The 17,798-nt window shown below is 43.0% G+C and overlaps 1 protein-coding gene and 1 long non-coding RNA gene across 9 annotated transcripts in view; one reads left to right on the top strand and one right to left on the bottom strand.

Annotated features, from left to right (window-relative positions):
- The window catches only part of XRCC1 (X-ray repair cross complementing 1), a 114,874-nt gene extending 103,926 nt beyond the window's left edge, over positions 1–10,948 (bottom strand). For all 8 annotated transcript variants that reach the window (XM_078774657.1, XM_078774653.1, XM_078774656.1 and 5 more), the window contains exons 1-3: positions 10,819–10,948; positions 6,945–6,998; positions 6,700–6,792 (exon numbers count right to left, since the gene is read on the bottom strand). In XM_078774657.1, coding sequence (XP_078630783.1) covers positions 6,700–6,792; positions 6,945–6,995 — 144 coding nt within the window. In that variant the 5' untranslated portion in view covers positions 6,996–6,998; positions 10,819–10,948. The remainder of the gene's footprint in view (positions 1–6,699; positions 6,793–6,944; positions 6,999–10,818) is intronic.
- A 130-nt stretch (positions 10,949–11,078) lies between these two features.
- On the top strand, positions 11,079–17,422 carry LOC137412648 (uncharacterized). The gene is made up of 4 exons (XR_013622751.1): positions 11,079–11,239; positions 14,878–15,013; positions 15,122–15,225; positions 16,918–17,422. It is a non-coding gene; the product is annotated as an uncharacterized LOC137412648 (long non-coding RNA).
- The last annotated feature ends 376 nt before the right edge of the window (positions 17,423–17,798 follow it).

Below are 17,798 nucleotides of genomic sequence, written 5' to 3' on the forward strand. Positions count from 1 at the left end.
TGTCATTCTCTTCACACCCCCAACTTCCTGCTGCCTTCAACATATCTCCCACAACTCCCGTCGGCCCTCCCGCTTTTCTACCCTTCATTGCTTTTATCGCTTCTTCAACTTCCTTCTCAGTTATCTTCTCTGCCGGTCCTAAAACTGGGTTACTCTCTATGTTGCCATTCCATTCATTCTCTGTATTCGACAGCATTTCCATATATCTTTTCCATCTTCCTTTAATTCCATCTGGGTCGACAACGATTTGTCCCACTTCATCCTTCAAGCCACTCACCCCCATCACATCACACCTCTCTTTCGCTATCTGCTTTGCAATCCTGAATACTGCTTTCTGACCCTCTTCCGAATCCAAGCGTTCTCCGAACATTTTCCTACATGCCTCCTGCGCCTTTGCTACCTCTTTCTTTGCAGCCTTCCTGGCTGCCTTATAACTTTCATGCTCTGCTGTTTCTGCTCCCGTACCCTTCGCCTTCTGCCACTCCTTGAACTTCTTCCTATTCTCGTCAATCCTCTTTCCAACTTCATCATCCCACCACCATGTTTCCGAGTGCCTCGGTGGTCATTTTGTCCATCCACATACCTCACCAACGGCTCCCAACAGACTAGCTTTCATTGACATCCAACCACTTTCAAGCTCAACCACATCATCCTCGACCCTACTCAGCTCTCTTTTAATGCCTCCCTTACTGTCACCTCTTTCAACCTCCACACCTTCATTCTCGGTTGGTACTTCACCCGCCGAGCTCTCCTCGCACCTTTCACCCTTACGTCGCAGACAACCAAGTGGTGCTGTGAAACAGCCTCCTCCCCCGGGATCACCTTTGTGTCCCGGAGGAGCCCCCTATCTCGCCTACGCACCATCAGGTAGTCAACGGTTGTCGTCGACCCACCTGACGTGTATGTAACAAACTTATTATCCTCTTTCTGGAACTGAGTAATATTACAAATCAACAAATCAGCTCCATCAGCAAACTCCAAAATCCTTTCACCTTCTCCATTTCTCACACCATATCCGTAACCCCCATGAACTCCGTCAAAACCATCCATACTCCTTCCCACATGTCCATTTAGGTCTCCTCCTACCACAACAACGTCCTCATCTTTCACGTTTTCCATCAGCTTCTCTATCGCACACCAGAACTTGTCCTTTTCCTCATCGCTTCGACCAACCTGCGGAGCATATCCCGAGATGACGTTCACCAAGAGCTTTCCAATCATCATTTTCACCATCATCAACCTATCACTCACTCTAGTCACACTCACCACACTGTCTACAAACTCCTCAGAAAACAGGACACCAACACCATTCATGCCCTCCAGGCACCCTTGCCACACAAACTTGTATTTCTGTCCCTGCCTACCCTTCACCATTCTCACACCACTTCCCTTCCATCTCGTCTCTTGCACACAACATATGTCCACTCTTCTTCTGACCAATACTTCCACCACTTCTCCTGATCTCCCTGTCATTGTCCCTACATTCCATGTCCCAAACCTCAGAAACCGATCTCCACTTCGGGCTGTACCCTGCCCATCTGTAGTTGTAATTGTCATGGTTCTCTTTTTGAGGCAATGTTTTTTTTATGGCCGGATGCCCTTCCTGACGCCAACCCTCTTAGTCGCCTCTTACGACACGCAGGGATACGGCGTACCTATTCTTATCCAGGGTACACACCGGGAAACGTTTAACACATGGAAATTCTGGGGGGTGGGGGGGGGGGGGGGGCGGCGTCAGCATCACGGCTGCGGTTTAAACATATTTAAATAATATTTAAACAAAACCATGAAAAACAATCTGGGAAAAGTCTCTAAGTGAGAACGTGGATTTGAGAAAGCAGGAGCAGAGGTGAAAGAAAAACGAGATATAGGGGGCAGGGCACAAGTCGAGACGAGGAGGCCGCACGAGACACCAGGCCGCACGAGGTGCGAACAAAGTAACGACTAATTACACACAAATTTGCAACAACTACAAAACCAAAACCAAATAGAAACACACAATAACACATACACAACAAAATACCCAGCGGAAATTTGACAAAGAAACGAACGGGAAAACACTCAAACTTTGATGCCGTGGAGAGATCGAAGCAAGCCCCGTCGCTCGAGGGACCGGAAATTATATACACTTATACAGATATGCAGATACGTCACAAACCTATAAAATATCAACGATGTTTGGCCTGGATTTTCAATGCCAGTCTTGCAAAATGATCCAAGATGCCTCAATTGCAACACATGAGAACCTGGAGCAGAACCTATAGTAGAACTTGTAGGAGAATGATATAAGACCAGGTAGTATGAAAAGGGGTACTAGAACTGGTAGCATCTCCTAAACTTGTTGAAATATTAACTTTTTCCCATTAAAATTATACCAGTTAACCAATTTATCATATTATATTAACAATTACCCATTGATCAGATTATATTTGTGTTCATGACATAAATGGGTAAACACCTCAACCATCCCTTCTCCCCCTCCCCGAGTATAGGAATATTTCCTTAGGCCGAAATGCAATGTGGGACACCAATTACACACCTCTTTTGGATATGTTATAGAGATAGCCTTAACCTATAGTTACTGTAAATTTGGTGAGCTAGTTAGTCTGTGGGGTGATGCAATAAGCATATGATGCCTCAAGAACGTCAGGTTTCCACCCTTTCACTTTGGTGTTAAACAGCAGTACCGACTGTTTAAAAAAAGTAATCATGCGTGTTTGTGGTTTATAATATTTTATTTTCGGAAGAAGTGCACCGCAAAACACCACGATAAGATATTTATACAACTTAACACAGAGAAACCCCTTGGGGAGGGGGATATTATCATCATCAATATCGTTTTGTTATAACATTAATATTATACTATCATTATTGTTGGTATTACTTTTCTTATTAGAAGCAACCTTGGAAAAATGCCACGATAAAATCAATGCATAATTACTAACGTGGATTTCACCCAAAGCAAAAAAACCACAAGTTTTAAAAACGACATGTTTCAACCCCAAAGATTCAACAAGGTTTCAAAACCCCAAGATTGCAGCCAAGGCAAATGAAATCACTACAACTTCCGTCGTGTGACCCTTAATCCTGTCAAGTTTGGTATACATGTCAACACGGTGCTTGTTCACAGAGGAAACGCCCCTTGGGGAAGGAGGATATTATCTAAATAATAATAGCGTAAGGACTCGACTTTGTTATCCCTTTTACGCCGCACCCAGTGACCCGATGCCCACGGCACTAATGGATTTACGATCTACGAACCGCGCTCTTTGTTTATCACGTACAGGCATACTGGAAAAATCTGAATTAGCCGACGTGGGGCCCAAAAGCATCCGATTAACTGCCGATACGATGCCATCTTACGACGCCATCGTATTGGCGTCTGCTGGGCGAAGGCGAAGCAAGCCGTCCGCTGATTGTACAGTCGAAGGTGACAGCAAGCCGTCCACTGAGTGGACAATCCCAGAGTAGTGCTATGCCGATTCCTATTATGAATCCATTCATTTTTCAAAAGTATATCGTAGCGTTGTCATTTAAGTAGATTGCAATAAATACGTTGTTCATATACGCACTCTTCATTCTCATATTTCTTCCTAACTCTTACTCGGACAAGCAAATCCCCTATGTCATCCATAATGGTACACTCTATCCAGACACCACATCCTCCCTTCCGTGGATGTTCCACGGGTTTCGGCTAGTCTATATAATAATAGCGTAAGGACTCGACTTTGTTATCCCTTTTAGGCCGCACCCAGTGACCCGATGCCCACGGCACTAATGGATTTACGATCTACGAACCGCGCTCTTTGTTTATCACGTACAGCCATACTCGAAAAATCTGAATTAGCCGACGTTGGGGCCAAAAGCATCCGATTAACTGCCGATACGACGCCATCTTATTGGCGTCTGCTGGGTGAAGGCGAACCAAGCCGTCCGCTGATTGGACAGTCGAAGGCGACAGCAAGCCGTCCACTGAGTGGACAATCCTGAACATGCATTTGTGCCGGTGTCGTCGATCGCGGTGTACGCTAACCTCATCAGGTGGGTTTACCATAATTTCTACGTATACGCACTCTTCATTCTCATCTTTCTTCCTAACTCTTACTCGGACAAGCAAATCCCCTATGCCATCCATAATGGTACACTCTATCCATACACCACATCCTCCCTTCCGTGGATGTTCCACGGGTTTCGGCTAGTTAGTATTAATATCGTTTTCTAATAACATTAATATTATGCTTTTATTATTATAATTGTTATTACCTCCGCCACCAAAGGTGGATGGACGTTATGTTTTCACCCCTGTCTGTCTGTCTGCCCGTTTGTGAACAAAATATCTGAAAAGGTTGTGGACGGATTTGGACAAAACTTGGTGGACCGGTTGGGTGTCTGGCAAGGATGATTCATTTCGATTTTGGTGAAGATCTGAATATTGATTAGGATATCATAATTATTTAATTTACCAAGTAATTTTCACCATTGGGAGATAGGTCCAAAAACGATACAAGGCAGGATATCTCAAAAAGTTATGGATGGAACTTGTTGGACAGGTTATGTGTGTGACAAGGAAGAATAGATTCAATTTTGGTGAAGATCCAGATCCGGATCCAGCTAGTAGAATTTTTAGTGATTCTTCACCATTGAGGGATATCGCCAACCAGGCGGATGTAAAGTCACGTGAAAAAGCAAGTACACCCCATGTAAAGTTTTGAATTTTTCAACATATTTCAACATACAGCTATTTGATCTTCATTTCAACAATATTGATAGATAAAGGTGATATAATATAACAAATATCATGAAACATTTACATTTTGTAGTCCATTGTATAATTTAAATAAACATAATTGCAAATTTCGCATGTGGAAAAAGTAAGTACACCCTTGGCTCTAATAGGTGGTATTGCCCCCTTTGGCAGAAACAACCTCAAGTAGGCATTTCTTATAACTGTCTACCAGTCTCTGACATTGACTGGGAGAAATTTTTGCCCACTCTTCCATGCAGAATTCTTTCAGCTGTGTGATGTTTGAGGGGTTTCTTGCATGCACAGCTTGTTTCAAATCCCCCCACAACATCTCGATGGGATTTAGATCCGGGCTTTGACTTGGCCATTCCAGAACCCTCCATTTCTTTCTTTTCAGCTATTCCTTGGTGGATTTACTGGTATGTTTAGGGTCATTGTCATGTTGCAAGGTCCACTGAGTGCTGTTGCAAGGTCGGGTGAGCTTCAACTTTCCGACAGATGGCCTCAGATTATCCTCAAGCACCCTCTGGTACAATGAAGAATTCATAGTGGATTCTATGATGGTGAGCTGCCCAGGCCCTGATGCAGCAAAGCTGCCCCAAACCATAATATTTCCACCACCATGCTTTACAGTTGGTATCAGGTTATTGTGGTCAAATGCCAAGTTTAGTTTTCGCCAAACATGTCTTCTGGTACTATGGCCAAATAGCTCTAACTTTGACTCATCTGTCCAGAGTACATTGTTCCAGAAGTGCTGGTCTTTGCCTCAGTGTTCATTGGCAAACCTTAGTCTTGCCCTGATGTTCTTTCTGGACAGCAAAGGTTTCCTCCTGGCACACCTCCCTTGTAGATCAAATTTGTGCGGCCTCTTTCTAATGGTAGACTCGTGCACTTTGACATAAACAGTGGCCAGAGCTACCTGTAGGTCCCGTGATGACATTATGGGGTTCTTTGAGACTTCTTTCAGCATCTTGCGGTCTGCTCTCGGGCTGAACTTGCTGGGGCGGCCTGGCCTGAACAAGTTGGCAGTTGTTTGGAATCTTCTCCACTTGTAGATGATCTTCCGGACAGTCGAATGATTGATTTCAAATTGTTTGGAGATCTTTTTAAATCCCTTCCCAGACTCGTAGGCATCTATAACCTTCTTTCTGAAGGCCTCAGAGAGCTCTTCTGATCTCGGCATGGTGACACCGCACACTTCAACAACAAAGAGCAAACCAAACAAAATGTCTGACATTTAAATAAGACAGGTTCCTCCAAGATCCTCTCTAACGATGTTCTAATCATTTGCACCTGAGCTGGTGGACCCGATTCTAATTTTAGGTATTTGAAGTCGTGATAAATGTAGGGGTGTACTTACTTTTTCCACATGCGAAATTTGCAATTATGTTTATTTAAATTATACAATGGACTACAAAATGTAAATGTTTCATGATATTTGTTATATTATATCACCTTTATCTATCAATATTGTTGAAATGAAGATCAAATAGCTGTATGTTGAAATATGTTGAAAAAGTCAAAACTTTACATGGGGTGTACTTACTATTTCACGAGACTGTATGCTCTCTACTGAGTGCTGTTCGAGTTACTTTTGTTATTAAAAGCGGCTTTGGAAAAACGCCACGATAAAGCTATCCTAACACAGATATACACCTTCACACGCAACTCCTTTGGCAGGGAAACCCCCTTGTGATGGGGAGGACGGGGGCCTGGGGGGGGAGGTTGGAAGTTAAATCGCGACAATTTCCATCATGTGACTTTTAGTCTCCCTGTCAAGTTTGGATAAGTAACGACCTAACGTATCGCAGTCAAAAATGGTCAGACAGACAGACACCAAATAGCGTATTTTAGTATGATACATGGATGGTCAAGTGGGGACCATTAGTCCCCCATGGCAGATTGAATATTCCACATCAGGTCATCAATATATATATTTTAATATCTAGTCATACCTGCAATATTACAGAAGCTTGTTTGCCACAAGGACTGCCACATTTCCATTTTTTGTCGATATCCCTTGCAAGCAAATTTTCAGCCTTACAGACCTGCATGGGAAAATGTGTGCAACTTGGAAATAGTTTTGCAGACAACAAAAAGGTACATCGGGCCCTCATGCAGTTCAAAATAGCAAAGGAATTCAAAATACCCAATAAATCGCCTCTCTTTGAAGGCATCTGAAAAACAGACGAGTACTCACATGGTCTTCACTGGTACACAATGCCACTTCACTTGCCAGGATCTCCTGCATGTCCTACAATGAGAGTAGATGACTCAATAAATATAATTTTGGGGTGATAAATACACAATGGATGCCCAAAATGATCATGATGGGTGATTGGCAAATTGTTCCTTCTCACACCTCATAAAGGCATATCACCAGACAGATTATAAGCAGAGATCTCAATTTTATTTATTTTTAGACAAATTTGATAGTAATCTACCAATCCGCATGTGCAGCTAAGGGGTATAATGACCCCCTTGGCGGTTTACCCCTTTTGCACTTCATTCTCTTGAGACATGGGGAACACCAGGTTAAAATTGTTTTTAGAAGAAAAGAAAAAACGCAGGAATTATTTTTTGGGGAATTGGCCAAAGTGCCGGCGATAACTCGCCTACTCTTTGCAAAGGGAATCATGGTACATTTATCGTCCACCATCTCATGCCAGAAGACGGGATGCCAAGTTTAACGTCCATCCGAGGGTCGGCACACACATATTGGTGAATCACCCTGCACATGAAACATCAGGATGACAGTTTAGAGCGTGGTCTAAATTGAAATCCAGGCTAAATAAAACAGCTTAGAGACAAGTGTGCATAGTCCAAAATTGGAATTCTTGCCTCTTGGCTCCAATGAACCTCCCTACTGAGAGAGTGGTATTAAATAAATAAATAGACATACCAGAACGGCACTCAGTAGAGAGCATGCCTCAGCTTGGTTGGCAATATCACTCGATGGTAAAGAATCACTTAAAAAATTCTACTAGCTGGATCCGGATCTTCACCAAAATCTAAACATTTCGTTCTCGTCACATACGCTACATCTCTGTCAAATTTTGTCCGAATCCGTCCACAACTTTTTGAGTTATTTTGTTCACAAACGGACAAACAGGCAGACAAACGGACAGACAGACAGACATGGGTGAAAGCATAATCTCCATCCACCTTTTTTTTCTTTTTTCTTTGTATACAAGATCGAGGCTCGTGAAAGAGCTAACATAATCACACAAAAAGACAAACCGACCACCACTTTGGTGGTGGAGGTAATCACAGCCGCCACAGTGATATGCAATGTGCACGTCCTAATAGACTCGGGATGCTTCAATTCAAATGCTATATCCAGGGAATCAAATTGTTTTCTTTGAACTTTCTCAGCAGAAGAAAACCTGACAATGCGAGTAGGGTGCCAGAGAGTGCCAAATACATGCACAATTCGTCTGGAGATTCCTCATGTCTAGTTTCGGGAACTGAGTGGCGTGCTGATGATGAGGAGAGTGTCGTTGAAGCTGAAGGGAAAGGTGTATGCTGCATGTGTGAGAAGTGTTATGATTTATGGGAGCGAGACATGGGTAATGAACGTAGAGCAGCAACGAAGGCTGGAAAGGGTGGAAATGCGAATGGTTCGGTGGATGTGCGGAGTATCGTTGAGAGAGAGGAAGACAAATGATGAATTGCGAAAAATGATGGGAATAGAGCCTGTGATGGATGCTGTGAAGAGAAACAGGTTGAGATGGTTTGGTCATATGTTGAGGAAGGATGAAAGTGACTGGTTGAGAAGAGTGATGGAAATGAATGTAGAAGGCAGTAGAGGACGGGGAAGACCGAGAAAGACTTGGCTAAAGGTGGTGGAAGAAGAAATGCGGGCAAGGGGGTTAACAAGGGGAGATGCAGAAAATATGGCGAAATGGAGAAGATTGTCATGGGGACCGCAAGGCTAACCCCCGCTCTAGCATGGAAAATGGCCTTAAAATGCCTGTTGTTGTTGTTGTTGTTGTTGTTGTTGTTGTTGTATTCCTCATGTCTGGGATTCAGGATGTTTAACTATTGTTGATAGATGAGGAGGAAAATGAGCGAGAAAGAATCAAAACTGATGATCAGAGATTCCAGAAAAAGTAACTGATGAAAGATACAATTATGGATTTACAACTGAGAAGATTTTTCAAGTATATTGCTCGGTTGCGTTTGTGGCTGTCTGTCTGTCTGTTTGTTTGTCTGTCTGTTTGTCACCGGCCTACAGGTCACATTTCTAAACCAATCGTCACAAAACTTCACCAAGTTGTATAGGTCGTCCCAATTGAGAAGCCTATTGTTTTTGGAGTCAAAAGGTCAACATAGGCCAAAGGTCACCAACTTTGCCAAATTTTTAAAATCCTCAATTTTCATCCGATTGACTTGAAATTTGAAGAGAACTTGCATATCTGGTCACTGAATTCAACCAAGTATTTTTGAGGTCAACATAGGCCAAAAGGTCAACATAGGCCAAATTTCTAAAATCCTCAATTTTCATCCAATTGACTTGAAATTTGAAGATGACTTGCATATCTGGTCACTGAATTCAACCACAAATTATATTTTCGGTGAACATAGGCCAAAAGGTCAACATAGGCTGAATTTCTAAAATCACCAATTTTCATTTGATCGATTTGAAATTCTAAGAGGATTTATATATATGGTCACTGAATTCAACTACCAACTATTTTTGAGGTCAACATAGGCCAAGTTTTTGAAATCCTCAATTTTCATTCGATTGACTTGAAAATTGAACAGCATTTGCACATTGAGTCACTAAATAGGGAAACAAACTATTTTTGAGGTCAAAAGGTCAACTCAAGGTCAACCTTACAAAATCATCATTTTTCATCTGAAAAATCATCACTTTTCTTCCTGTTGACTCGAGCTTTGATCAAGATTGTCAATTTTAATCTTGATGAAATGGACAATTTGCTGTATCAATGGAATTTTTTTTTTCTTGGGGGTGGGGGGCGGATTTTGCAAGTATCGTGCTCCGCATGACGTCTTCTTGTTTGTTTGTTTGTCTGCATGCGCTAATGTGCTGAACGGTGAAAGATAGGAGGAAACCTCCGAAACAAAAAATGTCGGGATGAGCCCCGGGGAGGTTATAGACTAGGTGGCGAGGCAGGTCAAGGCCACCTCAGCCGGGCTGGGCCCATTTCGCAGTAAATCTTCTTCTTCTTTCATAATTCTCTTGAAGTACAACTTATGCACTTAATAGGAATATCTGACTGATTGCAACACATGCTTTCAAAATTCTCTCTCGCGGGGCCCGACAGAAGAAAGAACAAGGAATCGTTGAGCACTAACTGATGCTGGGCTCGCGTCAGACCTATGTACAGAAGATTAAATTCATTCAAAAAGAACCCAGGCAACGCCGGGTGCATTCAGCTAGTGTTTTATAAATGAGTGAATCTGTTATATCTCTTCCTTTGGATGACGATATTGGCCACGTTACAAGCAGTTGGAAGGTAGCCCAAGGTGAAGGAGAAGAAGCTTGAGCTCACAACTGAAGCAGAGGGAACGCTGGTCAGAACTTTCTCCCTCTCCTCAGGAGGTCACGTGTACAGGAAGCGGACTATGCTCAGTAGAGAGATGGATGAGCACAGAGACGAAACATTCCGCCTTTTATCGTACATATCCCGTTTGTGGCGACGGAATGGGACGAGCAGAACATACACCATATGTCGACACAAGGGCATTACCTTGACATGGACGATAGTAACAGGTTGAACTGATGCATTGCAATTTACCGCCGTTTTTAGTGCATGAGTACGTGAGATTGCCAGGGTTAATAATGGTATATATCATGTATGAAAAACGTGATGGTGCGTTATCATTTAAGCTTCACAATACGCGTTAGTAACCGCACAACAGCTGTATTGTCCGGTACAAGTCAGGATTAATTATCATGCAACTATCATTAACTACGATCACTGCATTAATAACTACGATTACTGCAGACAAAGACACTCCCATCCACAATTCCTTGTTTTCATTCCTTTGATATGCATGTCTCACACTCACAGCTTTCAAACTCAAAGCAAGCGAAAGATACTCACTCAGGCCGTGTACGTACAAAATATCTCCAAACAATGACCAATTTGACCCTACAGTAAGTATAGTCTGTGCTCCGTAACACTTCTGCTGTTCCAATCCACCGCTTAGGCCTCGTTGAGGAACCGCGCCGACGAATCGGAAGCCGCCACGTCACCAGGACGAGAACCAACCAATCGGCGTAAGTTACGTCATCAAGCGGCAAGCGCAATTTCACGTCTCGTGAGACGTTTACCACAGGGTTGTAGAAGTACATACACCGAGTATTAAATTATACGTTAAAAAATTGTTTTTCCGGCACTTTAATTTTAAAATCAGGTTAAATTCCAAAGTATCGTTGTGTTTTAACGAGATAACCGAAGGATCCACAAGACGTTTCATTCTCCGCTGTCAACTTGTCGCGTATGAACCATGGCCAATGCTCAGGTAATTGAAAAGCTTTATTGCTTGTTCTTGGGAAACTGAAAGAAGTATGACAATGATTACAGGGGATGAAGACAGCTTTAAGACGAAGAGGGATGGAATTTCAGGAAAAGAAAGGATTTTCGGAATGGCAGCATTTCTAATGCCACGTAGTGACGTACGAGGTTAATGTTAAAATCACAAAAGGTCGAAAATTAATTGGTTTCTATATATCGTCGTCGTTCCTGTGGAAAAAAAACATGTTATATCAGATTAAAATCAAAACCGTACGTTAATCCAAAAAAATAAAATAAGCAAAACCAAAGAATAACCAAAAAAAATTAATAAAACCAAAACCATACGTAAAAGGATTACGTTAGTCGAGGCCTCTTCCTCTGCGTTTGAATCGCATCATTGGCTGATATGGAATACCCTCTGCTGGTTTGGGCAGGAATTTGTTCAGGGTGCTGGCGATATGCTCGCCTACTCTTTAAGGGAGGACACCTTGGGATATTTTATGTCCACCAACGAATGCTGGGAGGTGGGGCGTTCCAGTTTTCACCTACATCCAGGGGATGGCGCACTTTGAGTAACCCTGCCTGTAAAGCACTGGGATAGCGGGGTATGGTCTTGAATGATTGGGAATCGAACCCAGGCTATATAGGTTTGGAAGCAAGTGTGGTTACCTCTAGGTCATCCTGCCATCCCGAAGACTTACTGACTTGGTACAATGGTGTGTGTGTGTGTGTGTGTGTGTGTGTGTGTGTGTGTGTGTGTGTGTGTGTGTGTGTGTGTGTGTGTGTGTGTGTGTGTGTGTGTGTGTGTGTGTGTGTGTGTGTGTGTGTGTGTGTGTGTGAGAGAGATGTTGGTGAGTGGTGAAGGGTATAAAGGTGGGTGTTTGAGTGTTCCACCATGTTTGTTTGGTGCTGTGGATTCTGGATGTGGAGGTGTTGTTTTTGTAGTCTGCGTTCGCACTGGCTGGGGGTGGGGGTATGTACGCATCCAGGTGTAGTTGCTGCATGTGGATGTGTATGTGCCCCTGCTGGCCCACCTTAGCTGACCGTATCGAGGTTGAAGGGCCGAAACGGGATGATGCTGAGGACCTCGACTGAGGACCCGGTCAGTGTGGCACACTTGTGACCAGGTGTGTTTTGAACTTATATATAAGAGTTCAAAAAGAGTTTTGAACTCCAGACAAAAAGAGTTTTGAACTCTTTTTGAATGAATCTACGACTATAATTCAGGTTTTACTCGCGGCCGTAGAAGATTGACTTCGATAATTCAGCTCAGCTTTTAATTGCGAAATGGGCCCAGCCTGGCCGAGGCGGCCTCGACCGGCCTCGGCACCTAGCCTATAACCTTCCCGGGGCCCGTCCCGACATTTTTGGTTCTTTTTGAATGAATTTACTACTATAATTCAGCTTTTACTCGCGGCTGTAGAAGATTGACTGCGATAATACAGCTCAGCTTTTAATTGCGAAATGGGCCCAGCCCGGCCGAGGTGGCCTCGACCGGCCTCGCCACCAGGCCTATAACTTTCCCGGGGCCGTCCCGACATTTTTGGTTCTTTTTGAATGAATTTACTACTATAATTCAGCTTTTACTCGCGGCCGTAGAAGATTGACTATGATAATTCAGCTCAGCTTTTAATTGCGAAATTGGCCCAGCCCGGCCGAAGCAGCCTCAAACGGCCTCACCACCAAGCTTATAACATTCCCGGGGCCCGTCCCGACATTTTTGGTTCTTTTTGAATGAATTTACTACTATAATTCAGCTTTTACACGCGGCCGTAGAAGATTTACTACTATAATTCAGCGCAGCTTTTAATTGCGAAATGGGCCCAGCCCGGCCGAAGCGGCCTCAAACGGCCTCACCACCTAGCCTATAACCTTCCCAGGGCCCGTCCCGACAGTTTTTGTTTTGGAGGTTTCCTCCTATCTTTCACCATTCAGGAGATTAGTGTGTGCAGACAAACAAACAAACAAAAACGTTCTTTTATATATATAGAAGATATATATGTGTGTGTGTGTGTTTTTCGATTCAATGGATTTACATGGCTGTTTATCAGCTGCCTAAATCTGTACCTCACTATAGACGCTTATTCTCCGGTATTCGAGTAATTGTGGACCAAGCTCTTCACCCCTGCTTTAAGGTAACTGATGTTATGGATTCGTCACTTCCGTTGTGGTGGCTTTCATCCACTTGAGACATTTCTCGTTCCATGTATTATTATTATTGTTGTTTGAGGGAAATAGCAATTATTATTGTCAAAAGGTAAAAGGAATGTTTTAAAAATGAAGCCGGATCGGGAACCGGAAGACGAAGAAGAAGGAGAGAAAAAAGGGCGGAGCGAATGAGTCGGACAAGAAAGCCGAGTTGCTCCGGGTTCTGAAGCGAACGTTGGCGAGCCAGAGTCACTAGCGAACTTTCGGGTTTCCGGGAGAGGAATTCCTACGACGGAGTTGTCATCACTGTGACCGGTCAACCTGCATGTCAGGTTTTGCGATCGATTCAGGAGAGAATCATCGCCGTGGCATGCGCCACGAGACCGGGTCGTCGGCCATTTTGACTCGCGCAGGATTTGTGCTTCGCTCGCGGTTTCGTTTCTTTTCGACAATTCTCACCGCATTCAGACGTTGATCTGGGGCGTGTGTGTGTGCCGCGGATTTTGGAAGGCTAATTCGTCCATACCCGAGGGTGTGGTCTCTCGGTCGCCGTTGGATTTCCCAGTCGCCTTGAGGGCACCTTTGTACAGCTTCGGCTGTGTGACTGCCCTGGCCATCCGCATGGGATTCTGGTCGTTTGGACATCGTTCTAGTGATCGCTGGAGCGAATCAACTTCGTCTTGGAGCCGGGAATAAGAGACATTGGGGAAGGTTCTTGTTACACTCACTTGGAGCACAGTGAGTTATATATTGCAAAACTGATGGTACCATCATAGGACATATTGATTGTACTTTTGAATATTATTGTTGTTGTACCGTTATTCTTGTGTGATCTCAATACAATATTTGTTTGTGAGTAACAATTGGGGTGGCTTCTCCATTGATCTTTGACACACAGAATAACACATTTTTCTGCCGTGACTCCTCTCGGGGCTCGGAGGTACACCGTGACCAGGGGGTCGGGGAGGAGCACGTAACACTGAACGAAATTCGATGCCATTATAATCATGTCTCACAAATGACGGCATGTCTCACCAGGGCAGGACATGGCTATAAAAGGACAGGACAGTTTTTAAATGGAGCAGGGAGTGTTCCAAAGACGACTGGGGTAGAGCACCGCTAAATCATCCGAGCTCATGGTCTAATAGGTATAGTACAAATCTCAGCTATATAATGAATACAACTTGTCATAGATATTGTGATTCCTTTTATTATAGGTGGGTATGAGATAACTGGCTCACTGGTTGATGTGATTAAGATGTAAAATTTCACACAAGACCAATTTCTTCATGTTAAGCTTGAGGATTTTACACCAGTAGGTGAATTAAAACTCGCCTCCACCATCCTGAAAATGGTGAACTCTTCCTGAAAATAATTTTCACCTTTTTCAATTTCTTTTTTGTTTTGCTTTCTGTTCGAGGTCTGGTGGAGTAGCTCGAGCATGTCTTTTGTTTAAACGATTGATGAAACTACTGTGATGTTTTTATCTTCATGCAGTCTGAAACACACGTTTTGGTGAGCAACAGTGAACTGAAAGGAATGGTCTCTGAGATTATGCAGCTCAAAAGTCAAGTTCCAAAAGTTATTGCCGAAGTATTTGACAAAGCCTCAAAGGTGGAAAGCTTGGAGAAAGGTGTGGTTGTACAGTACAGGACTTGTCAAATGAATGTTTTTAAATGATTGCAGGTTTTGATTTCCTACTTCACTTCATAAGTAATTTTGTGTTTTTTTGGTTATCCAGCTTTAGAATCAAAGTGCATGGAGATGGAGAAACTTCAAGTGGAATGCCAGCACTTAACAGCAAAAGTAGAAGTGTGGATGGTCGAGTGTGAGAAAGAGAAAGAGGTCAGTTGGTGCATTTTAGAGAGCGATACAAGTGATATGAGATATTGAACAATCAAACTGGCATCACAAACTATCAATTTATGCTATGTGTAGAATGTGTATAAAGTATAACGAGCTAGTGAAACACTAAGTGACTGATGAAGTGACTTAGCATTTTTCGATGGATATTTCTTAATAAACTAGAGCAATGCGACTGTGTCGCCAATATGCCTGCGCATAGTCCCACAATGGGTAGATGCCCTCGTTGACTGTCCTAAAAACAAACAAGTTTGATTTAAATCCCTTCAGCTGTTTTCAAGTATCACATTTTCACCAGCCATGATAGGTTTTACATCGATCGGTGAAGCAGTTTCAGAGAAAGGATTTTTTAAAATATCAGCTTTCAAGCTCATATGGCTGCCACACCACATGACATATAACTTTAAAAATGTACACTCTAAAGATGAATTGGTAGGGGATCACATTTGTGAAGTTTCGTGTTGATCAGATATGGTTCGTTTTTCTATCCAATATGGCTGCCAAACCACGTGACCAATGATGTTTATTGGTGTTAGTTGCCATTATCATTTTCAAACAATATGCAACAATGGTGTTAGTTGATATTTATAAAATTTTGCATCGATAGTGTAAGCGGTTTCAGAGATATAATCTATATAATAATACCGTAAGGACTCCACTTTGTTATCCCTTTTACGCCGCACCCAGTGACCCGATGCCCACGGCACAAATGGATTTACGATCTACGAACCGCGCTCTTTGTTTATCACGTACAGCCAGACTCGAAAAATCTGAATTAGTCGACTTTGGGGCCCAAAAGCATCCGATTAACGGCCGATACGACGCCATATTTCGACGCCTTCGTATTGGCGTCTGCTGGGCGAAGGCGATGCGAGCCGTCCGCTGATTGGACAGTCGAGTGGTGTCATTAAATAATGGGCCGTGCTTACTGCTTACTGATATTGATCTGAAACTTGCAAATGGGCATGTATTGCAAAGCAATTTTCCTTCTTATATTGTCCAAGTCTAAAATACACACCCACACACACATAAATCAGCTGATCGTCAAATCTGCATTCCCTACAACCAGTGATTGCAGGTTTAAAAAATGATTTTTTGACGTATTGACTCAACGATGTAAATAGGAAAGCATTCATTTAATTATTTCCTTCTTATTCTGTAAAAGCGGCCTCCACGGTATAGTGTGCGATTGCCCAAAGCAGGTTCTTATTTTGACAATCGTTAGTCGTACAATAAATACTTACGGAATATTAAATGAAAAAAAATGTTTCTTTCTTGAATATTTTAAAGCATTTTGTTTTTCATTCCACATGGTGTGTTTCTTCCCTCCCTCTGTGGACAACCAAGTGCCGGCTTCCGGTGGTAGTATAATCCTCTGTAGCAGTGTAGGGTTTTATGAGCCAATGATTATGGTGCGGCGCATGTCGAGTCACAGCAGGATTTTATGAAACGCCATTTGAAGTTGTGAAAAAGGTCAGAGTACCTGCTAACATGTCAAGCTACAGCAGGGCGGCGCAGGTCAGTTATAGTTAATCAACGGATCAATGAGAATGTCCTTTACTGTACGTACTGTACTTTACCACATCGGTTAGAAACGCTGCCGCAGGAGATCTCCGATGGTCTTTACTTTAGCTTCTGTTTTGGATTCGGTTCCCGCCTCCTAATACCTCGCAGGTGTGACGTCGCATCAGAGGACGTTAAGCCAGCTGTCTCATCTGATTGGACAGTCGAAGGCGACAGCAAGCCGTCCACTGAGTGGACAATCCAGAGCATGCATTTGTGCCGGTGTCGGCGATCGTTGTTCATATATGCACTCTTCATTCTCATCTTTCTTCCTAACTCTTACTCGGACAAGCAAATCCCCTATGCCATCCATAATGGTACACTCTATCCATACACCACATCCTCCATTCCGTGGATGTTCCACGGGTTTCGGCTAGTTATTTAATATTTTCCTTCAATCCAATATGGCTGCCACACCATGTGACCAATGATGTTTTCTTGATCATGTTTTAAATGCCATGCCAAACAATGACACACGTAAAGTTTTGAGTCAATCGATTTGGTGGTTTGGGAGAAGACGATTTTTTCAGGTTTTAGGTTAAATCCAATATGGCTGCCAAACCATGTGACCTATGATGTCATAAATTTAATATTTCAATAAAAATGGATCATAGAGCATGTGCATGCAATTTCAGATTTTTTGGATAAGGAATTTGATTAAATCATTTTTGGCTGGTATACCACATCACCTATGATGTCATCCTTATCATGTTTTGTTCCTCATTGGGAGTACTTGACAATGTGCCAAGTTTCAAATTTTGTCCATTCAGCGGTTTCCAAGAAATATTTTTTTCATTATTTGTTTAATCCAAGATGGCTGCCATACCACGTGACCTATGATGACACAATTATCATAAAAACATTCTGCATGGGTGCCACTCCTAACCTGAAAGTTTAGTCTCAATCGGACATGTGGTTGCTGAGAAAAACGAGGTTTAGCCCTTATGGAGGGACAGACGGACAGACGTATGGAAGGACGGATGGACAACCCG

Source organism: Myxine glutinosa, chromosome 3 (genome assembly GCF_964187855.1).
Source record: "Myxine glutinosa chromosome 3, kmMyxGlut1.1, whole genome shotgun sequence".
NCBI classification, from domain to species: domain Eukaryota; kingdom Metazoa; phylum Chordata; class Myxini; order Myxiniformes; family Myxinidae; genus Myxine; species Myxine glutinosa.